This window comes from Podarcis pityusensis (assembly GCF_964106645.2).
Source record: "Podarcis pityusensis genome assembly, chromosome: 4".
Lineage (NCBI taxonomy): Eukaryota > Metazoa > Chordata > Lepidosauria > Squamata > Lacertidae > Podarcis > Podarcis pityusensis.
Window position 1 is genome coordinate 69,910,341 of NC_138027.1, and position 24,935 is coordinate 69,935,275.

General features: G+C 40.8%; 1 protein-coding gene across 6 annotated transcripts in view; it reads right to left on the bottom strand.

The window, feature by feature from the left end:
* The window catches only part of STS (steroid sulfatase), a 111,184-nt gene that overhangs the window by 18,529 nt on the left and 67,720 nt on the right, over positions 1 to 24,935 (bottom strand). For all 6 annotated transcript variants that reach the window (XM_081001360.1, XM_081001362.1, XM_081001359.1 and 3 more), the window contains 2 exons: positions 16,436 to 16,595; positions 8,292 to 8,413 (listed from right to left, as the gene is read on the bottom strand). In XM_081001360.1, coding sequence (XP_080857486.1) covers positions 8,292 to 8,413; positions 16,436 to 16,595 — 282 coding nt within the window. The remainder of the gene's footprint in view (positions 1 to 8,291; positions 8,414 to 16,435; positions 16,596 to 24,935) is intronic.

Below are 24,935 nucleotides of genomic sequence, written 5' to 3' on the forward strand. Positions count from 1 at the left end.
CACAAATATGCATGCCATCCAAATACATTATTAAAACCTTCTAAATCCAAAATGTCTGTGTTTTCAAGAAGTAGCCACTCTTTCAGCCAGCAAAAAGCTGCTGATTCATAATAAAGTTTAAGGTCTGGCAGGGCAAATCCACCTCTTTCCTTTGCGTCCGTTAGTATTTTAAATTTTATTCTAGGCTTCTTGCCCTGCCAGACAAATCTAGAAATATCTCTCTGCCACTTCTTGAAACAATCCATTTTGTCCAAAACTTGCAATGTTTGAAACAAGAACAACATTCTAGGCAATACATTCATTTTTATCGCAGCAATACGGCCTAGCAGTGAAAGCTTCAAATTTGACCAAATTTCTAAATCTTTTTTCACTTCAGTCCAGCATTTTTAATAATTGTCTTTAAATAAGTTCCCATTTTTAGCTGTCATGTTAATCCCCAGGTATTTCACTTTCTTAACCACTGTTAAACCTGTCTCATTCTGAAACCTCTCTCTCTCAATCGCTGTTAAATTTTTCTCTAAAACTTTTGTTTTTAACTTATTCAGTTTAAATCCTGCAACCTGACCAAATTCTTGAATCAGTTCCAAAACTCTTTTGGTGCTAGATTCTGGCTCCTGTAATGTCAATACTAAGTCATCTGCAAATGCTCTCAATTTGTACTGTTTAGCTCCGACTTGTATACCTTTAACCAACTGGTCCCATCTAATCATATTCAACAGGACCTCCAGGACTGATATAAAAAGCAATGGGGAGATTGGGCAACCTTGTCGTGTCCCTTTTTCTATCTTAAATTCCTCCGTCACCACGTTGTTAACAATTAATTTAGCCTTTTGTTCTGAATAAATTGCACTTATACCGTTTCCAAAGCCTTGACCTACCCCCATCCCCTGTAGATTCTTCTTCATAAAACTCCAAGAAATGTTGTCAAAAGCTTTCTCCGCGTCCACAAATATCAAAACTGCCTTGGTATTAATATTCACTTGTAATTTTTCTAAAATATTGATTATGTTTCTCATGTTATCAGACAAGTGCCTACCCGGGAGAAAGCCTGCTTGATCTTTATGAATCTCTTCCATTAACACTTTTTTTAGTCTTTTAGCCAAAATGTCTGCAAAGATTTTATAATCCACATTAAGCAGTGATATAGGGCGGTAGTTCTTAAGCTGCGTCTTTTCAGTCTCTGTTTTCGGTATAAGTGTAATATACGCTTCTTTCCACGACTCTGGTGCCTTTTCCCCATCCATTATTTCATTACATACTTCCTTTAAAGGTTGTACTAACCATTCTCTTAAAGATCTGTAGTATCTAGAAGTCAGTCCATCCGGTCCTGGAGATTTACCTAATTGCATATTCTGAATGGCACCTTCTACCTCCTGTTCAGTTATTTTATAGTTCAGCATTAATTTATTTTCTTGAGAGATTTTTTGTAATCCATTTATTTTAAAAAATCGGTCTACATCAATTTCTTTCTGTGGCCCTTGTGTATATAGTCATTTAAAATACCTCTGGAAACAGTTTCTAATCTCAACTGGGTTCTGTATATTCTTTCCTTCCACTTCTAAATTTATAATAGTATTCAGTTTTTGTCTTTTTTTCATTTGCCAAGCCAGCAATTTCCCACATTTATTAGCCGACTCAAATGTCCTTTGTCTCATTTGTTTAATTTTCCATTCTATCTCCTGATTCATCATTTTCATGTATTGTACTTGATATAACTTTATTTCTCTCAAGATCTCTTGCGACTTTGGTTTTGCTCTCAATTTCTTTTCACTTTCCTTTATTTTCTCCAATATTTTATCTTTCTTCTCATTTTGAATTCTCTTCTTTATTGCATTCTGTTCTATCAAGAACCCTCTCATAACAGCTTTGCTTGCGTCCCAGATTACTCTTTTTTCGACAATAGTGTTCATATTTGTCTCAAAATAGTCTCTCAAGGTTTTTTGGGCCTTCTTAGTCACTTCTTCATCTCTAAATAAGTTGTCATTCATCCTCCATCTGAAGGAGCCAGTTGGTGTTAGTTTCATCTCCATCTTCACAGCATTATGGTCGGAGCAGGTTTTTGGGCAGATTTCCACTTTTCTTGTCTTTGGTGCCATTCCTCTAGTTACCCATATTTGGTCAATTCTTGTCCATGCCATTTTGGCTTCAGAGAAGAAGGTTCCCTCTCTAGCCAAGGGATTCTTTGTTCTCCAGATATCAAGTCCAAGTTGTCTGTCATCTCGAAAAAGGTTTTCGGTAGTCTGCCATCCTTAGTGACTACCTGTCTTTGTGCCTTGTCCATATGTGTAGATACCACTCCGTTCATATCTCCCATCAAAATCACATTATAGTCCAAATAGTCCATCAAGGTCTCATGCAACTTTTTAAAGTATTCAGATTTCCCCTCATTTGGTGCGTAAACTCCTACTATTAAGAATATCTCTCCTTGTATTTGAATTTCAATTGCCACAAATCTTCCTTGGTCATCTTTAAAGATAAATTTCGGTGATAGTCTCTCCTTTGCATAAATCACTACTCCTCTTTTTTTAACTTTATCCGACGAGATAAACTCCTGGCCTAGTCTTTTATTAATCAATACTTTTCTATGTAGCCTACTGACAAGTTTGGATTTGGAGTGAGATGTCATTAGCATGCTTGTTGATATTCATGACATCTCACTTCCAAGCTTGCACAACTCTCTCACTCCTTTTCATCCAACACATGTGTGGCTATAGAAGTGATAAGCAGATGCCTAGGATCAATAATGCATTTATTTGTTCAGTTTTTAAATCACACTTCAACTTTTAAGATTCCCAGGTAGTTTACAAAATACAATTAATACTATACATCCATTTATTTTTTAAAAAAGTTTAAACCTTGATCATTACTGTAAAGCAGTGTCTAAACCACTACAGCAGAAGGCAACATAGATATCATAGAATCATAGAATCATAGAGTTGGAAGAGACCACAAGGGCCATCGAGTCCAACCCCCTGCCAAGCAGGAAACACCATCAGAGCACTCCTGACATATGGTTGTCAAGCCTCTGCTTAAAGACCTCCAAAGAAGGAGACTCCACCACACTCCTTGGCAGCAAATTCCACTGTCGAACAGCTCTTACTGTCAGGAAGTTCTTCCTAATGTTTAGGTGGAATCTTCTTTCTTGTAGTTTGGATCCATTGCTCCGTGTCCGCTTCTCTGGAGCAGCAGAAAACAACCTTTCTCCCTCCTCTATGTGACATCCTTTTATATATTTGAACATGGCTATCATATCACCCCTTAACCTCCTCTTCTCCAGGCTAAGCATGCCCAGCTCCCTTAGCCGTTCCTCATAAGGCATCGTTTCCAGGCCTTTGATCATTTTGGTTGCCCTCCTCTGGACACGTTCCAGTTTGTCAGTGTCCTTCTTGAACTGTGGTGCCCAGAACTGGACACAGTACTCCAGGTGAGGTCTGACCAGAGCAGAATACAGTGGCACTATTACTTCCCTTGATCTAGATGCTATACTCCTATTGATGCAGCCCAGAATTGCATTGGCTTTTTTAGCTGCCGCGTCACACTGTTGGCTCATGTCAAGTTTGTGGTCAACCAAGACTCCTAGATCCTTTTCACATGTACTGCTCTCAAGCCAGGTGTCACCCATCTTGTATTTGTGCCTCTCATTTTTTTGCCCAAGTGCAATACTTTACATTTCTCCCTGTTAAAATTCATTTTGTTTGTTTTTGCCCAGTTCTCTAATCTGTCAAGGTCGTTTTGAAGTGTGATCCTGTCCTCTGGGGTGTTAGCCACCCCTCCCAGTTTGGTGTCATCTGCAAATTTGATCAGGATGCCCTTGAGTCCATCATCCAAGTCGTTGATAAAGATGTTGAATAAGACCGGGCCCAAGACCGAACCCTGTGGCACCCCACTAGTCACTCTTCTCCAGGATGAAGAGGAACCATTGATGAGCACCCTTTGGGTTCAGTCAGTCAGCCAGTTACAAATCCACTGAGTGGTAGCATAGTCAAGACTGCATTTTACCAGCTTCTTTACAAGAATATCATGGGGCACCTTGTCAAATGCCTTGCTGAAATCAAGGTAGGCTACATCCACTGCGTTCCCTTCATCTACCAGGCTTGTAATTCTGTCAAAAAACGAGATCAGGTTAGTCTGACATGACTTATTTTTCAGAAATCCATGCTGACTATTGGTGATCACAGCATTCCTTTCTAGGTGCTCACAGACTGTTTGCTTAATGATCTGCTCCAGAATCTTCCCTGGTATTGATGTCAGACTGACTGGGCGGTAATTATTTGGGTCCTCTCTTTTCCCCTTTTTGAAAATAGGGACAACATTTGCCCTCCTCCAGTCTGCCGGGACTTCGCCTGTTCTCCAGGAATTCTCAAAGATGACTGCTAGTGGTTCTGAGATCACATCTGCCAGTTCTTTTAATACTCTTGGAAGCAGTTCATCTGGCCCTGGAGACTTGAATACATCCAAACTAGCCAAGTACTCTTGTACTATCTCCTTAGTTATTCTGGGCTGTGTTTTCTCTGCTGAATCATTTGCTCCAAATTCTTCAGGTCGGGCATTGTTTTCTTTATCGGAGAAGACTGAGGCAAAGAAGGCATTGAGGAGTTCAGCCCTTTTGTGTCCCCTGTTTGCATTTCACCATCTTCTCCTCTGAGTGACCCCACTGTTTCTTTGTTCTTGCTTTTGCTACGGACATACCCATAAAAGCCTTTTTTGTTGCTTTTAACCTCTCTAGCAAGCCTGAGTTCATTCTGTGCTTTAGCTTTTCTGACTTTGTGTCTACACGTGCTGGCTATTTGTTTGAATTCCTCTTTGGTGGTTTCCCCCCTTTTCCATTTTTTGTACACATCCTTTTTTAATCTTAACTCAGTTAAAAGTTCTTTAGATAGCCACCCTGGCTTCTTTAGGCACCTTCCATGTTTCCGTCTCATTGGTATTGCCTGACGTTGTGCTTTTACTATCTCCCTCTTAACAAACTCCCAGCCATCATGAACTCCCTTTCCTTTTAGTATTACTGTCCATGGGATCTCACCCAGCACTTCCCTAAGTTTTATGAAGTCGGCTTTCTTAAAGTCAAGAAATTGAGTCCTAGTATGCTTGGCTGCTCCTTTTCGCTGTATAGTAAACTTCAGAAGAGCATGATCACTCGCGCCTAATGATCCTTCCACTTCTACCCCACTAACCAGGTCATCAACATTGGTTAGGACCAGATCTAAAATGGCTGTTCCTCTTGTTGCTTCTCCCACTTTCTGGACAATGAAGTTGTCTGCAAGGCCAGTGAGGAATCTGTTTGACCTTATGCTCTTGGCTGAGTTTGACATCCAACAAATATCCGGGTAATTGAAGTCCCCCATTACTACTATCTCCCTTCCTTTTGCATGCTTGGCCATCTGTTCCAGGAAGGCATCATCTATGTCCTCCGTTTGGCTTGGGGATCTCTAGTAAACTCCCACAATGAGGTCACTGTTATTCTTCTCTCCCTTAATTTTGACCCAAATGCTCTCACTTTGGCTTTGAGGTTCTAAATCTTGGATCTCTTCACAGGTATACACATCCCTGACATATAACGCCACTCCTCCTACATTCTTGTCTGGTCTGTTTCTCTGAAATAGATTGTATCCCTCCATTATTACATTCCAATCGTGGGACTTATCCCACCAGGTTTCAGTGATGCCTATTATGTCATATTTAGTTTGCTGTACCAAGAGCTCAAGCTCATCTTGTTTATTTCCCATGCTTTGCGCATTAGTGTACAGACATTGAAGTCCATTAATCATTCCCCCGTGTCTCTTATTTAAGGATTTTTTCCTCCCACCACTAGGTCTGCGTGCTGTATATCTGACCTAAAATACTTCCAAAGGGTAGAGTGAAGAGATATGTCTTAAGGTACCATTGAAAACTCAGTAGTGAGGGTGACAACCAAACTTTGAAGAGGAGAGAATCCCACAGGTGTCAAGAAGACCCTAACTGGCATAAGGGGGAATGTAACTCAATCTAGAACTGGCCATCCCCCTCATCCCTGGTCCATCTAATCCACCATCCTGTTCTCACAGCGGCCAGTCAGATACTTATGAAAATATGCAAAGAGTATGGAAAGACAGCGCTGAGTGTCATCCACATATTGGGGACACCGTGTTCCAAATTCCCTGGCTGACGTCTCTCAGCAGCTTTATATAGATGCTAAAATGCAATAAACTGGAGAGGGAGTGATTAACCCAGACAACAGTAGATAATTCAATGGACCTGAAAAGTAGTATTCTGGGTGGGCTTCAGCCCCCCATAAAGATCAAATTTGTAGCATGAGCGTCATGTTAGAACTGGTCTTAATGTTGGAAGTCAAGCAACACCTTTGGTACAAAGTAGTTTTCAACCGTTTTTAAACACCAGCTGCAGCCCCCCCTGGGCAGAAATAGGGTTGCCACAATTATCCACACCCTGGTAATATCCAGATGATTACTGAAATGCATTGCACATAGGATGGCCATTCAAGACTTATGTGCAATGCAGTCAAACCACCAACTGGGTGAGAATATGGTGGCCAGCACTTTGGCTTAAGCAGTAATTGGAATGTTATTATTTTCTAGACACAATTCAATATGCTAGCTTTGACTGCCAAGCCCTTTATTCATTCATTCATTTTATAGATCACCCTCCTTCTCGAAGAAGCCTAGGGCAGCAAAACACAAGCGATAAAACAATAAGAAGCAACTTAAAAATAATTACAATACAGATGCAGAATGGGTAAGAACTTGAGTGAAAAGGCTTGTTGTGTGAGAAAGGTCTTCAGTAAGCACCAGAAATACAACGGAAGATTCCAAAGGCTGGTGCCACAACACTAAAGGCACGATTCCTACATTGTGCAGAATGGAGATCTTCAACTCCTCAACTGCAGAGTGCAGTGATGGATTGAGTACATATCTTTCAGATATCCTGATCCCAAGCTGTACAGTCATACCTCCACTTACGTATCCCTCTGGTGACGTAAACCTCGGGATACGTAAGCAGCAAACCCGGAAGTATATTTCCGGGTTTTTGCCGCTCACGCATGCGCAGAAATGGTCCTTCTGGTTGCAGAAGCTTTGGGATCCGACCGGAGATCCGGTCCGCAACTGGAGGTACCACTGTATAGGGGTTTATATGGCAAAAATAGCACATTGAACTAAGCCCGTAAGCTAATTGGCATGCAGTGCAATTGGGTTGATGTGTTGGTGATATCCTGACCCAACAAGCAGTCAAGCCACCATATTTTGCCAGTTGCAACTTCCAGTCTAACCTCAAGGACGTCCCAACATAGAACACATTGCAATAATCCAGCCTGGATGCTATACCAGTCCAGAAACAGCTCTAGATGTCTTACTATCCGAAGCTGGTGGAAGGCATTCCTAATATGTGGCTTGGGTATGTGAAGGATCACTTGCCCTCATGCAAACCTGTCCACCTCTTATGATAAATCTTCTCAGGATCTTCTGAGGATCCTCCCACCTTTGGTGGTTAGGCAGATGGTGACTGAATATAGACCTTTCAATGTTGTGGAAATCAGGGATCTAATTCTCTGCCCAGGAACATCTAGCTGGTGCTCACCATGTTGGCTGCCAGCTAAAATTAAATCCCATTCTCTTTTAATGCATGATATTTTATATGCTGCCTTGTGCTTTGATTGCTGTTACTGTTGTTATTGTCATTATAGTCTTCTGCATTTATGGCTATTGTTTTGCTGCTCTGCTGTTTTTGCTTTTATCTCATTGTAATTTAGTTTTTAACTATGATTAGGTTTTACCCTTTCTTTTATTTGCTGCTGTTGCTGTTTTGTTTTGTTGTTAGCTGTGGAAGCCTCTGGGTTGAAAGGCAGAGGTAAAAATAAACCAGACTAAAAAGTATATCACACCTAGCAGGTCCTTAGGGATATACTAGAAAAGAACCAAAATTTCCAGGTGGAGAAGGCCTCTTCATTGCTGAGGTAGCATAGGGCGGCTTCCCATATTCTCATGTAACAGACTCTGCCCAAAGTTTTAAAATTTATTCTGATACCAGAGGCTTTAGCACAGTGACAATGTTAAACTTTGTTATACTGCATGAAATTAATTATCCAATACCAAATTGTTTCCTTTATAGAAACTGGCTTTTTCACTATGATAAAAGAATAGCAGAGATAAAGGAAATAAGGAGAAGGGTTAGGCACTTCAAGCAATTTATTTGTAACCATAGCCCAAGGCCTTCCTTCTCTCCCGCCCCCAATTCTTTTCAAGTTGCAATAAAAATTGCATAAAATATTTAAAACGGGATCAGACAATTTTACTTACTGTTTCCTGGATGCCAGCGCACTGCATTTAAATATGCATTACAGTAATGGAAGAGAAATTCATGCTTGGATCGGAGAGCAATACCTCGAAGCAAGGGCATCAGATCATGTCCATCAATAATTCTGAATGAGAAAGCATTTCAAAATCAGGGAGCAGAACCCATAAGCTGCCTGCCTGAAAAGGAGTTCTAACTATGCAATTCCATTTCTTAACAAATACTTTTCACAGGTACCATTGCACCAAGAGTGTTATGACCAGTTATCACATTACATGAAAGCAAACCTGAGTTTCATGCATCAAGTTAGGTAACCTCCAGTCTATCAGGATTATGTAATTCAGATGCAAACAAGAACTCTCAGTTTGCACATTTCAAGTGGATTAAACAAGTCCACTTTTTAAAAATAAGCAAAAAAACTCCAGACTTTTTCCAGTTTGTAAATTGAAAGGGAAATGTAGTCAAAAGTGTGGGGTCGATGAACGACTAATGGGAAGATGTCAGCAGTTCCCCCCCCCCCAATTTTTTTAATTGGTTTTCCAAATTTATAACAAACAAATAAAACGAAAACATCAAATACAAACAAAGAAAGAAACATTTATCTTAACTATAATAATTCCACTTTTGTTAATATTGTTAAGTGACTTCCTTGAATCCCCGCAGCTGAGTTTCCATATCAATCATTATAGCAGTTTTCCAAAACTATTTTCACATAAAATTTACTTAGTCAATTAACATCTTTCTTTCTTTTCATATTGACTTCTATCCTTAAGATTATACAATTTCACATATTGAAATCCTAGGCCAATCTATTACTCACAAGTATTTCTGTTTAAAGATGTCAGCAGTTCTGGAGGGGTCCCCCCCCCCCAATTCCCCTATTATCAATGCAAATGTCCCTGTTCATGTCCTTATCTATGGCTCTTTTTTATAATGATATACATAAGATTTTTATTGAACAATTTTTATGGAAATTCCCAGATGCATTTTGTGGGTTTTTGTTGTTGTTGTTCCTTTCACATCACAACATTCATTTCTTCCTGGGTAACTAACTATTGTGCTGCTGCATGTAACCCCGCCCCCTCCCCAGGACTAATTTTAGCAAACTTGTAATTTTGTTTTATATTCCTGGTATTCTATAGTATAATATAGTTATTAGCCATTTTATTGTTGTGGCTCTCTATTTTGTTTTGCTTGGTATTGTTTATGCATTTATACAAACTTTCTTTGTATAAAGACTGATAATAAAGAGATTGATTGATAGGAAGATGTGAAAACATCCCACAAGCAAATCAAGATGAATGCATAACCACCTCTCAAACAAATGAGAATGAATGCTCAATAAAGTCCAAATATAATCTAACCTCTCTGTAAGAAAATCAGGATGGCTGCTAAATAAATAGGTAGCTGGGAGGTATCTTATAATTTGTAGGGACTGTTAGCCAAGCCTGACTCTTTTTGATCAGTATAATTCATATGTTTCCAGAGATGCATCTGTCCCATTCATAGTATACATTTGAGGTGTACATTTTAAAATATTGGCTATGTCTTCCCTTCATATTCCTGATTATAGGGCTCATTTTGTCTTTTAAAAAAAACCCCATACACATGCATGAGCCCCATGCAATTCATAACATAACAAATTGCTTCATGCATTCAATAAGAGAGTACAGAATTCAATTTGTTGGCAGAGAAGGTAGGAGTTGAAGTTATAAGCTAACCAAACATGTTTCCATTCATTAAATTCTCAAATATCTCATATTTACTCACAGGGCGGAAACGAAGCTACAGTTTTGGCATGGTGCGAATCACAACATTTACAACTGTTTACAGAGAATTAACTCAATCTGGAGCATGTTTTGATTGAAGCGTATTGTATATTAAAAGTCTGAAGATGCTCTGAAGCATATTGGATGCAAATCGTGCACTCAGGGCTTCCACCCCAGGACCAGTGTAATAGATTTCATATATATATGTGGTGTTGGCTTCACGTTTGGGTGACCTTGGCCAAATTCTGCCAGTGGGCCAAGATCCATCCCACTGTCACTGACGGTTGCCCATTTGATAGCACAGTTACCCAGAGAAGAGCAAGAGGAGCCTTCTCCATCTCCTTACTTTTGCAATGACCGCTCCCCACTTTAAATGGAGGGCGCCCTTTGAGTGGTCACGTGCAGCCCCTGGACTCTATATGGCACCATTAGCACAGGCTTGGCTTTGCCTCCCCCCAGGTGGGATACCTGGAGGTCTCTGCCTACCTCAGTCAGTTGCCAAGTCTCATCTGGGGAGGGGTTGCCAAGGTGATCAGGCCAGGTAGGGGGAGGGACCACCTGCCCACACAATAGAGGGAGGATATTACCTGGGAATCATCAGTTGGCTCCAGTGCTTCTCCCACTCTACCCACCCTCAGTTAAGATTTCTTTTGCAGGTTAACCTTTTCTCCACAAGTACATCAAGGTCACTGTTGAAGGGCCGGAAAGGAATTCTCTTGCATTGGCAGGTTTGCCTTTCCTGTAGCAAAACGTCACAACTTTGGCAGTATCAGGCCTTGGGTGGAATCCTTTAGTCTATCTTCCCTGAATGGCGGAAGGGCGTGCAGTAGTGACCCACGCCCCCCTGCTCTTTGTGGTGGCAATACCAGGGTTCCCTGTTAAAGGCGTTGTTTGAGGGGAGGCTTTGGCCGTATGCCTAGAGGTCGTCATTGCTCTCCCCTGCAACGGTGGCGTAATGGGGGCAGGCTCTCTCTGCTTGAACATATGTTCTCCAGAGCCAGCCCATCCCACCCCCCACACTGGATAACCCTGATGTTCCCCAGATCCCCGGCGGAGGACTGGGAGGGATAAACACCCAGTGCCTGAGCCAAGGTCTACCCACATCTGAAACATAATAAAGTTGTGGCCAATTTTAATCCCATAGCACGTTGTCTTGAGTCGTTATTCCACACAGGGGACGCTCAGGGTTTGGGGGACTCCGCCTGCCCATGCAAATGAAGGTTCTGAGAGTCAACAGTGGGCATGGGTGTGGGCCTTTTCAGGTGTCCAAGAATGCCTACTCTCAATGCCAGCCCCGCCCAAATGTCTCAAATTAAATCGCTGCATTCTTAACAAATGCATGGAACAAAGAATAGGGAAAGCACTTTCTTCTAGTGCTGCGACTGCCTCTTTTTTAAAAAAAAACTAGAGTGATGACTACAGTGTTGCATTATAAAGAAGAAAGACATTCCAAAGGGTTGTATTTCCATGAAATCTGTACACATCGAGACGACTGGACAAATGGAAGCATGACAGAATTACTATTTATATTGGATGTCCCAAGGCAATGATGGATCTAATCTTTCACATCCTGTACCCTTCCAGCCCTGTCTTTTCCCACAGGCATTTGATAAACCATCAGTTGTACCAGAGTGTCTCTTGACTGCAGTTCTGCTGAAATGCCACTGTCTGGTCTGTTAGCTGGTGCTATGTATATGTGTGTGTTGCATAAAAGTAAAAGTGACCTTGCCTTTTTTGCCCTCAGTATAGTTTGATACCCTAGCAAAATGAGATGGACTAGGTCGCTTGAAAGCTAATTGGCTGCTGAAGTGAGCATCTTATACTGTAATTGGTTGCATGGCAAGCAGCCTTTGGAGCAGTCAAATTTGAGAAGGGGATGAAGAAGGACTGCCAATGCTTGGATAATTTGTCTGGAGTCTTTAAAACTGTGTTATGAATAAATCAACACTGAAAGAAGTAAACCATCACAAAGGATTGTGCTCTGCAATGATCAGGTGCTTAAGCATCAGCAAGAATTCTCTATGTGGTTTAGGTAAAGGTAAAGGGACCCCTGACCATTAGGTCAGTCGTGGACAACTCTGGGGCTGTGGCGCTCATCTCGCTTTACTGGCCGAGGGAGCCGGCGTACAGCTTCCAGGTCATGTGGCCAGCATGACTAAGCCGCTTCTGGTGAACCAGAGCAGCACACGGAAACGCCATTTACCTTCCCTCCGGAGCGGTACCTATTTATCTACTTGCACTTTGACGTGCTTTCGAACTGCTAGGTTGGCAGGTTTAGCACAGTCTATATTATCAAATCATAGAATTGTAGAATCAGAAGAGACCCAATGGTCATCTAGTCCAACCCATTGCAATGCTGGATTGGAATCAATATTTCAATCTGTTAAATGGGAAGAAGAGGGGTGATTCAAAGCCTATTAGCTTGAAAAGCAATGGGAGAAAACGCTCAGAATGCTTGGTTGAACACGTCACCAACAGTAGGTGAGAATGCAAGTCAGTGATTGGCAAAAAGGTGTAAAGAATGGCCCTAACCAATTTAACATAAACCCTGAAAATATCACATAGTGGTGCATCAACCCACTTCTTCACCGTGAGCTAGGGACTTCAAGAATACTGTGTTCAAGTCCATAACGGATTTTGCAATATCCCGTGTGTGTGTTTTATGCTTCATTTAGTCATTATATTTATTATCTCACTTTTTAGCCAAAATTTCAGACAAAACAGCTTGCAATTATAATCCACAAACAGGAGCACTATGTTAAAAGAATATGAAGATTTGTGTGGCAGCCTATTCTAGTTTCTGGCAATATGGTCCAGCTTCCAGGCTGTGCCCTCTATACAGAGAAAGCAAAAGAGCTGCAGATGGACTTGGGGGCAGATGGTGGTACAGATACTGTCTAGGAGCAGCCTGCTATGCATCAGGTTGAAATGGTCTGATTCAGGTGATACCATGAAGAGAGATTAATTGGTGCCTGAATAGTGGAGCACTCTCAGAGCAATTGTGTTAGCCCTGAAGTGGAGCATCATATGGACTCTTTTTCAGGCAGCTCAATTATTAGAGCCAGGACCAATGACAGCCCAAGAAATGGTACCTTAATTCTGGAGGATTCTGTTCACATAGAATAGAATAGTACATGAATCTTAACATGCACAGAATTGTAATATTCTATATTTTGGGGCTAATCCTGCTACATTATAGAAAAACTTAGCTTAGTGGGTATGCTTAACTCCCAGTGGCTCCAGTAGAACAAGGAAGCCTAACTTTCACTGAGTGGCATCCTTCACCTATATTACTATACTCCTAAGTAAAAGCGAACTAAAGTCAGTGTACTGAAAGAAGCAAAGATCAATAGTGTTGAAGCAATGATTCTTCAACATCAACTTTGTTGGACTGGTCATGTTGTTTAGATGCCTGTTTATCATATTCCAAAGCAACTACTCTATTCCCAACTTAAGAATAGAAGGAGAAATACTGGTGGACAACTAAGAGGCTTAAAGATGCTCTCAAGGCAAATCTTAAAAAATGCAGTATAAACACAGAGAATTGGGAAACACTGGCCTGCGAGAACTCCAACTGGAGAATAGCCTCTACCAAAGGTGCCATGGACTTTGAAGAAGCATGAACTCAGGACGAAAGGGATGAAAACATCAAGACCGTGTTCATGGAAGACAATCTTAACTAGCTACAAGTGATCACCAAAGAAGATACTCCTAAGATGTGTTGAGTACTGACATTTTGTAAATAAGAAATAAATAGATCATATTTTAAACAAAATATTTGAGTTAATAGCCAACTGTATTGTCAGTTATTTGGCATGGGACTTCAAAAATAGAATGTGCCAGATATGTGCAGATTTCCATTCCTCATCAGTGGTATTCACTTAAGACCCATTGAAATTATTCAATATTACTAAGTCAGGTCTAATAATTTATAAAGTTTACTTAGTTGAATAGTACCCAATAAGTTTTAGGCCCAAATATGTCCATGTCAGGCAGGAGAATGAGTTCATCACAAGAGCAAACTAACTTTTGAAACACATTTTTTCTCACTTTTCACCTACAACCATAAGAGCTACATTTCTACCCTCTTGACAAAGTTTTCATTGCTGGGATTCCCAGGACTCTGCCATGAACTATTAGAGCCCTAACCAAATGTCGCCTATCTGTGCACTGGTAATTGGAGAAATGACTGAACCCGAAAAACAGCCTAGAGCAGCATATGGCAAGTCTGCTTTGAAAGAGCTTGCTAGCTGAAGCAAAGAGTAGAAAAGATATTCTGAATTTAGATCAGGGGGGTGGGGTGACTTTTAAATTTGCATGATGTAAATGAACACCAGTTGTCAGGCTAGTATTACTTTAGATCTGCAGGGGAAAAGTTCACAGCTGGTGATTTATTGAGTGTATATAAGAAAGAGCAGAATGATGTTGGAGTCACGCCCAAGCATCTATGACTTGATCAAAAGGAACGTGTAAGGTACGTATAGAGTACTGTCAGGAAGAAAAACCCATCTTCTTCAGCCACGAAGAGAAAAAGTAATTAAAACACTCCTACTGATGCTATTACGGAACTCAAAGATCAAAGCACCTGAAGGGCTTATGGAGAACCTGAAAGTTCAGCTATTTAGCATGCTGTGGAAATGACAAATCATTGCAGTCAGCAAGAACAGCTTTTAAAATAGTGTTACGTATGATATGGTCATAGCAAAGTTAAAGGCAGGTCTAATGTAGCATGTTCTCATTTGATGTCCTGTACAAAAGGTTCAGGTAACATTATGGCATACCTAACCTTATATTTTATCTTCACATCAACCCTATAGCATAGTTTGGCCTGAGACAGTGACTTGTTCAATGTTTACTCCTTCTATTTAATGATTAAAGATGATATCTCAAATGCAACCTAAGCACTTGACGAGAGCAAAATCAAGCAAATGGTCTGCATGAAAGAGCCATCAGAGAGAATACAGTACAGATAGAAGCTTCATGTCAACCTTATTTTTCAGTGTTCGCAAAATCATCAAATGATGCCCTGGAAAAGACGCTGATGTTAGGAAAGATTGAGGACAAAAGGAGAAGAGGAAGACAGAGGACGAGATAGTTGGACAGTGTTCTCAAAGCTACTAACATGTGTTTGACCAAAATGCGGGAGGCAATGGAAGACAGGAGTGTCTGGCGTGCTCTGGTCCATGGGGTCACGAGGAGTCGGACACGACTAAACAACAACAACCACCACCAATGACAGACCTGCATGTTTAAACCAGAATCAGGAAGCATTTGAACCTAAACCACTAAAATTAAACCCAACATCCTAGGCATCACATCATGTATTAAGAGTATGCACTACAACATGCTTATTGACAGAGCAATCGTATGCATGACTGTTCAGATCTGAGTCCCAAAGAGCTCAACGGGCCTTCTTCCCATGTAAGTAGATATAGGACTGCAGCTTAAACATACTAATAATGCAGCAGTAGATAACCTTTCACTCTAGAATAGCCCTGCAGCATTCAAAATGACTTCAGTAGGGAAAAGCTGGGTTAATTAGGTGAGTGACTGCCCCCTTAGGAAAATCCTACTACTACTACTACCACCACCAATAAAATAAAATATGGAAACTGGCTTTCCTTTACTCATCATAGCCCCAGTGAGGAAACTATAGTTATAATGAAGTAATGACTTGACTGCTACCTTGTGCAAATACTAGTAAAAGACATAAAAAAGTAAAATGTATATACAATTTCCATAGAAATTCAACACATCATAGAGAAAGGTAAACTGCAATTCTTCTCCTTGACTTCCCATGCTAATGTGCAGGAAGTTATATGGAGAAATTTCAGCAATACCTGCTTGCTGAAGCCCAGAAAAAGTTTTACTGTCTGATAGTATTTATTTGTTTAATAAAATTTATAGGCAGCTTGACTGTAACCCCCCCCCAAAAAAAAACCCATTTGAAGCAGTTATGATGACCTATGTGCATAGAACATCTCACAGGGCCATTCAGCCTGCTTTACGAATATGGAGATATTCACACATTATACATGACCACTTGCCTCACAGGATACATCAGCTCCTGTTAGTAGTGAGACATCTAAGGTGAGTAATTGATTTGGGGTCATTTTAAGTGAAGTAATTATTATGGAGCTGAAACAACGAAGTTCAGAATGAGACAATGGAGAAGGTTAAGAAACAATGTGAAGAAAGAAGTGGCAACTATGAACCAGTTATTATTTGAAGAAATGCCTGACACATACTAGTTTAAGACATGATAAATAATACTGAGAATAAGTTATCCTTAGGACTGTTGAAAGTGCCTTCAAAGGCAGCAGAGGTTTGTTATTTTTGGATGTTATGTCTTTTATGACAAATGAAACAACATTCCATACCTGTCACTGGGCAGTGATGCTCCAGCAAGTTTAACTATTGTGGGGAATATATCCATATTACTTGTGGGCTCATCAATATGTGTGCCAGGCTTAAACACTCCAGGCCAGCGGAGAAGACCAGGTACTCGAATCCCTCCTTCCCAACTTGTAGACTTTCCACCTAGAGAAAAAGGATCACAAAAATTAGGGATGGGCAACTTGAAGAAATCCAGATGTTATAGGACTCCAACTCCCATCATACTCAGAGAGCATGGCCAATGGTCAGGGTCGTGATGGGAGTTGTAGTCCAGCAACATCTGGCAGGCCACAGGTTCTCCATCCCTGTAACAGTCCAATCAAACAATTTGCCAGATTGATCCATTAACCTTGTTATCAACCCAAATGGTGCCCCATTTGTTAACTTTGTAGGCAGCCTACCTTTAGCACAACTGGGAGCCTCGCCAGTTTAAGGACAGGATTATGAAACACTGTTTAGACCAAGGAAGTAAGTCTTGCTGTTGTTGCTGTCTTTCAGCTTTTACAGTAAAATGTTTGATGTCTTACTCTTGTCTCAATTATTAGATACAGCATCATGATTAATCATGGAACAGATCTTTTGATCTTTTAAAAAACAGCATTGTTTTTAATAAAAGTCCTTGGAAACCTGAAGATGCAAGCACCACCTTAAAAGAGACATTCTCCCCCCCCCACACACACAGAGGAAGAAAATGTTTCCTGTACACTGCATAATAACAAAGGATGTACACTGTTGGCTTTACAGTGATTATTTTTGCTTGCATAAATTTAATCAACAGACAAACCAGCCCAAACTCAAATGAATAATAAATTCATGATTTATTAAATCAGGTTGCATTCTTATACATCTCTTCTGAAAAGATAACACATGCAGCTTGCCCAATCAGCAAGTGGGCACAAAAGATGGTAGTCAACTAAGTTTCATTTAGTGTGGACCCACTGATATTGTAATAATTGTAGTGGAAAGCTGAAATTTCAAGGGAAAACTAGGATTCTGGTTTTTGTATTGTTTCCTAATTGATAAATCTTTCTCAGACTAGCCATAGTGAGACATACTTCAAAACAACAACATCACCATGTAGAGAGAAGTCTAAGTACCAGAAAAGGATGGGTAGGTTTTTCATGTCCATCCCTCATGAAGGCTATATGATCTAAATTTCTGTTTTTGTTTTTGTTTTTATAAGATATTTATTAAGATTTTCAAAATATTACAAAATAAAAATAGAAAAAAGAAAAACACAAAAAATAAAAATAGTTAAACACAACTCAATCTTTCCATTACTTATTTTTCATTAGCTTGTTTCCTGGACCTCCTCACGCCTCCCTTTTTTGTATTCCAGTTCGGTTTGTTGGTTCAGCAAATCCTTCCCCTCTTTGTCTATCCTAATCATTAATCTTAAAATATTGTAACATTAAATTTTTACCTGTTAGTAATCCATTTTTCATATTCCCTTATAGTATTGCAGCTAAAAACCACTTAATTTCTATCCAACATCATTCTAACATTCATTAATTTTACAATATTTCTGTAAATAGTCTTTAAATTTCTTCCAATCTTCTTCCACCGACTCTTCTCCCTGGTCCCGGATTCTGCCAGTCATTTCCGCCAGTTCCATATAGTCAATCACCTTCATCTGCCATTCTTCCAGAGTGGGTAGATCTTGTGTCTTCCAATACTTTGCAATGAGTATTCTTGCTGCTGTTGTGGCATACATAAAAAAAGTTCTATCCTTCTTTGGCACCAGTTGGCTGACTATGCCCAGGAGAAAGGCCTCTGGTTTCTTCAAGAAGGTATATTTAAATACTTTTTTCAATTCATTATAGATCATCTCCCAGAAAGCCTTAATCCTTGGGCACGTCCACCAAAGGTGAAAGAATGAACCTTCAGTTTCTTTACATTTCCAACATTTATTATCGGGCAAATGATAGATTTTTGCAAGCTTGACTGGAGTCATGTACCACCTGTATACCATTTTCATAATATTCTCTCTTAAGGCATTACATGCCGTAAACTTCATACCTGTGGTCCATAACTGTTCCCAGTCAGCCATCATTATATTATGTCCAACATCTTGTGCCCATTTAATCATAGCAGATTTCACCGTTTCATCCTGAGTATTCCATTTCAACAGCAAGTTATACATCTTTGACAAAATCTTAGTTTTGGGTTCTAACAGTTCTGTTTCTAATTTTGATTTTTCCACCTGGAAGCCAATTTTCTTGTCCAAATTATATGCCTCCATTATCTGATAATAATGAAGACAATCTCGCACTTTGTTTTTTAGTTTCTCAAAACTCTGCAATTTCAGTCTATCTCCCTCTTGTTCCAAGATTTCCCAATATTTCAGCCATTTGGCCTCCATATTGAGCTTTTTCAGTGCTTTTGCTTCCATCGGTGACAGCCACCTTGGAGTTTTGTTTTCCAGTAAATCCTTATATCTTATCCGGACATTAAACAATGCTTTCCTGACAATATGATTCTTAAATGCTTTATGTGCTTTGACCTTATCATACCACAAATATGCATGCCATCCAAATACATTATTGAAGCCTTCTAAATCCAAAATATCTGTGTTTTCAAGAAGCAGCCATTCTTTCAGCCAGCAAAAGGCTGCTGATTCATAATAAAGTTTAAGGTCTGGCAGGGCAAATCCACCTCTTTCCTTTGCATCCGTTAATATTTTAAATTTTATTCTAGGCTTCTTGCCCTGCCAGACAAATCTAGAAATATCTCTCTGCCACTTCTTGAAGCAATCCATTTTGTCCAGATCTAAATTTCTGTTCACATAAGTAAGGCCACCATTCTGGCAGCATCTTGAATAAAAATATTTAAGATAATGGATTCCACCACCTTATGAGCTAGACAGTTTTTCATCATTACTGCAACCCTGATTGATGATTTTTGCCAAAGGACACAAGCCTATGTACCAGAAGCAAGGAAGCAATGGCAAGATTATGTCCTTTAAAAATTGGAAGTTTTGCCCAACTGAAGAATTATTATTTTTTGAAGTATAAACTCCAGCTTATTTTGCATCTCTCCCAAAAGGGCCACAACATGCTTATTTAACTTAAATACTGTTGTGAACTGAATTGTCCGTGACCCCACACAAAAATAATCCTAGGGTTGTGATGCTACTAGCTCACCAAAAATTACCTCTCTCTGTGCTGCAGGACTGAAAATGTTGGGAAACATTAGAGTGGATTGCAAAAATAAAGCAGCGAGTATTGTAATTGCATTCTATAAATCTATGCTGCAGCAACACTTGGAACACTGAACTGTGCGCAGTTGCGGCCACCCGCTTTTCTTTTCTTTTTAAAGGATATAATAGAATGAGAAGATGATTGTTGTGGGGAGGAGACTGAGATCTTTTCCTGCCAAGAAATTGTGGCTCTTTAGAATAAAGATGACCATGAGGCGAGGCAAGTTCAATATGTTTTGCTGACTGCGTTGAAGGAAAAGATGGAGTCTGCCCTCTCCCACACGTTACATAAATAAGCCAATTGGACTGTTAATTGAACCTTAATTCAGCATTGATGATGGGACAGTGTTCTCCAAGACAGCTCAGTCAGCAAACTACTCGGGGCGGCAAGGCAGCTCTGTTCTTCAACACTTAATGGCTGCTGCCTGCTTTCCAGTATCTGCCCCCTGAGGTGGCTGCTTCACTCTGCCTAATGGTAAGCAGGGACCCTGCTCAGAGATGGTATTTGATGGCTGTGTATCTTTCTTTTCCCTTCCTTCCTCTAGAAAACCTTCTCCAGGGGGTTGCCCCCCATCAACATTCAAGCAGGAGGTAGCTGCCAGGGAAGGGTACCCCATCAACAGCATTGCTGTGCTTATCAGGAGAGAGGGTGGGACTGTAATACAAGGAGAGCATTGCCTGAAATAGGGAGAATGCCTCTTGCTCTAGTTGTCTACTGACACAAGATCCCTTTGTCCAGTTTTTAGTGATTCCCACCTCCCACTGCAGCTCTGTATGATGCACTGCTGGGTGGGTGAGGAACTGACCTTGGAGAGTGTCAGGGACTGGGCAGAGGAGGAATGGGGGAGACTGTCTCTCCATCCTAACCCTTCCAGGGAGGAGGAAGAGGAAGACAGTATAGATTTACAACAGGGGGTTGAGGGAGGTAGCAGCTCAGAGGCAGATGAGGGGAAAAGCTGGGAAATCATGGGACAGCTGGAACAACACCCAGCTGACACGCTGTTCTTAGAAAGCATTCCAGACCCTTCATCTCCCAGAACCTGGTGAGCCTTAAAAGTAAGAGAGCAAAGAACTCAAAGACAGAGGGCATGTAGCAGCACTCATAGAGGAGACGATGAGAATGATGAACGAGGAAGTGGGAGAGACGGGGGGGGCGGTGGAGATTCACTCGGGACAACACCATAATCCAAGAGGCTGGGTTCTATAGCCTCTTTCTGTAAAGATTGAAATAAAAAAGGATGGTAAAAAAAGTTTTCCTTGTCTTTATAATTTCCTGGGCAACCAGCCGGGAGCTGCTGACAGCATCCTGACAGAGAGATAGGGTGGGGGTTTTTTTTGGGGGGGGAGGTATAGGGTACTTTAGAGGAGATGACAATAAAGTCGTAGTTGCATGAGCTGCTTCCTGCCAATTAACCCACAGGCAATATACTAGAGATTTATTAAAATTATGGATGGTTTGGAAAGAGTAAACACAACTTAAACCATGTTGAAAGGGGATTAGGAAGAACTCTGTCCATGTTTACAGAGCTACTATACTTCTTAATTCCATATGTTAGTGTCAGACTCTGACCTTCCAAAACCAACTAGATGTCAGATATAATAGTGGACTATCAGTGAAATCCTACTTATGTGTACTCAAATGTATGCACCATTGATTTCAATAGGACTTACTCTCAGGAACATGAGTACAGTCATACCTCATGTTACGTTTGCTTCAGGTTGAGCGTTTTCAGGTTGCATCCCACGGCGACCTGGAAGTACTGGAAAGGGTTACTTCCGGGTTTTGCCACTCGCGCATGCGTGCAAAATGATGTCACTCACATGCGCAGAAGCAGCAAATCGCAACCCGTGCACACACGCGGGCGCAGGCTGCGTTCTGCTCATGTTGCGAACAGGCCTCCAGAATGGATCCCGTTCACAACCAGAGGTACCACTGTATAGAATTGCAGCCTAAATGGACTTTTGGTCTGAACCAGTAAGGCAGTTAATTAATTGTCTCCAAAAACACTGGCAAATGCATTTTGCACACTTAACATTATTTAATGCAATTTAAAAAGGCGTGTGATTGCAGTCAACAGCTTTGTTTGCTGCCTTTCTGTACCTTACCAAACATTCCTTGAGCATGTCACCTTCAGTGTCAACACCTCATGAGGGGTGAAGAGAGAAAGAAGCAAAACTGAAAATCCCTACTTCATGAGTGAGAAAGAATAGCAAGCACGCTTTTGTGAGGCAGACAACAACACAGTATGAAAATGTAGAATGGACATGGAATATGCATTATTTTGAAGACCCCAAATATATATATATTATCTGTTTGGAATGTGTTGGCCAGAAAAAATCTGAACAGAATTTCACAAAAGGCAACCAAAGAACTGGTAGAAAGATCTATTATTTCAGGAAATGAAAAGGCTTATTTGTGCCATATTTTTCAGCAAGTGATATCAACAATAGGTGTATCCTCTTGACAGTATAATATGAATTAAATTTAAAATCAATATGCTAGTAGTTTGTGTTTCTTTTTGCTACGGCTGAATGTGAGGTTAGGAACGCAATATTCTTCAGTGAATTAAAATGTTGGATCAAGGGCAGTCTTTCATTTCATGTCAATATAGCAATTATCACAAGTGGAAACAGCTGAGAAGTTTAGGAGTTAAAACCACACTAAAAAAAAGTTCAAAGCAATGCTCAACTACTCTATTATCTAGCCCAGTAGAAACGAACAGGGAAATTCAAAAGAATAAACCAGGGCCGATGAAGTCCACGAGTTATTTCATTTCAGCTGTGTTGTTATATTTTGATCACAAATAGTATACTGTGTGCAGTTTGAAGATGACAACTATGTTAAGGATCAAACCCATAAAAATGGCTTTAAAAATCTAAACTAATTTTAAAAGAAAAAAAATCCCAACATGAAAATATCAGCTGCTTTCAATCTCTCTTAGTGGACAGTTAAAGCACTGAATATTTAGTAGTTTCAATTTGAATTTCAGTGTGAACCTTCCTGTTTGATAAGGGAGAAGCTATCGTCGAACAGCTATGCAAGCCATATCAGAATCAAGCTGTGCATTATTTTTTTTGCCAAAGTCCTGAAGACCAATCATAGCTCAGACAAAAATGTTCAAAGGTTGGTTCCAATGGTTGAATCCAACTAAATCATTGTGTGCATTGAGCAACTTCCACAAGCACAACAGAATTTCCCTCCCTCCCCCAGCCTCCCCCCCAACTTGCAACTGCTCAGATCTGCTCTGGGGTTCCCCCCAAGTATCTGGAGGATATTTGGGAGTAGTGCAGGGGTTCACAGGAAGAGGAGAGGGAGGGGACGTTTCATTCTGCTTGAAGAAGTTGTCCCATGTGCACCATGATTTAGCTCAGGCTTCCTTAACCTTGGCCCTCCAGATGTTTTTGGCCTACAACTCCCATGATCCCTAGCTAGCAGGACCAGGGGTCAGGGATGATGGGAACTGTAGTCTCAAAATATCTGGAGGGCCAAGGTTGAGGAAGCCTGATTTAGCTGAACACAACCCTGTTGCTCTGGGAACTGTGGAATCCTGAGATAGTCCAAAGCCCACAGCCCAAAGAAGCTGCCATGTTTTCAGGACAAATGAGCTATGTAATTCCAGAGTTTTTCTGGCAGAGTTTAGGCACTCTGTACCACGCCTCAGCCCAGCCTTAGTGTCAGGGTAAGGCAAAACTGTTAGCAGGGCCAGGTTTACATTATACATAAATATTATATCTGTCATAATTTTAGTTCCATGGTTTGGAGATTTTATCGCTGTGCTGACTGAAGGTATATAATGCTTTAAATGGCTGCTGGTGCAATTGTGTGTTTATGTGTGTTGTACTGTAGATGGTGACCCTTATTGTTCTGCTGAGTTTTATAGTTTTAATATGTTGCGAGCTGCACTGGCAGAGTCAGATGTGAAAGACAGCACACTAAGGTTGAAATACATAAATCTACCCTGAGCATGGCCTGAGAAGCTCATGGAATGCCAAACTGCTTTGCTCACAAGTCTCAGGAATGCCCTTGAGCTGTGTCAGGGTGGCCCAAGACATATTGTTGCCTGAGGCAAAAAGCAATATTGTTTCCCCGCATTCCACATGCAAACGCCCACTGGAGTGGTAGTGAAATATTACTTCAGCACTGGTGACATGAGAGGGCTCTTTGGTGTGCTTGTGACAGCAGCCTAGCAAATACGGGTCATTTAATATCCCCAGCTGTTTCCTCCAACAGACTGGAATGACAGGGGAGCTTCTCCTGCTTCCCCAGCATCTGACACAGTTTTACCTGATGGGAGGGTCATCCCTGAGCTATGTCAGGGAATTCATGAAACCCAGAAGTCCTGCCATTGGGGCTTTTGAACACTTAATTCTAGTGTACAGAATGTGAAAGATAATGCAAGGCATTCAAAAGAATACAGGGACAGGGACAGTTGGAGTTGCTCTTCAGTAACAAAGTAAGCAAAAATAAAATGTATAATACTGTTTTAACTAAGCTCTAATGATCTGATCAGGTTCAATGGACCTTGATTGGATTCAACAGAATGGAAATAAAATTGACAATAATTGTGTTTATGACCAGGTTATGTCTAAATAACCTCTGATTCAACTAACATAGAGATACTTCGGATATCCGGTCTCATGAGCAAGTACTGGAATAACCATGAAAGAGAACAAAGATGATAATGGCATGATATTCACAGCAGCAATAAAAATGGCAGTTGCAACAGCAGCAGCATTGAAACTAAACTAACCAGACTTTGAAAGTGAGACTGAGCGGACTAGAGAGTATTCAGTGTATCCCAAATGTGCAACATAGAAATTCAAGATGAACAATGTTTCATAAGGACAGAAGGAATTCATTTTTAAGTAATGTCCATAAGTTCTTGTTTTGCTGGGTTTTGGACCTGTGCTGATTTTTTTCTTCTTCTCTACAGTTTTTGGTCTGGCTCCTGGTTTAATGCATATATGTTGATGCACTGTGCTCTCAGATGTTATTATATTAAAGGTAAAGGGACTCCTGACCATTAGGTCCAGTCATGACCGACTCTGGGATTGCGGCACTCATCTCGCTTTACTGGCCAAGGGAGTCGGCGTACAGCTTCCGGGTCATGTGGCCAGCGTGACTAAGCCGCTTCTGGCGAACCAGAGCAGCACACGGAAACGCCGTTTACCTTCCCGCCGGAGCGGTACCTATTTATCTACTTGCACTTTGAGGTGCTTTTGAACTGCTAGGTTGGCAGGAGCTGGGACCGAGCAACGGGAGCTCACCCCGTCTTGGGGATTCG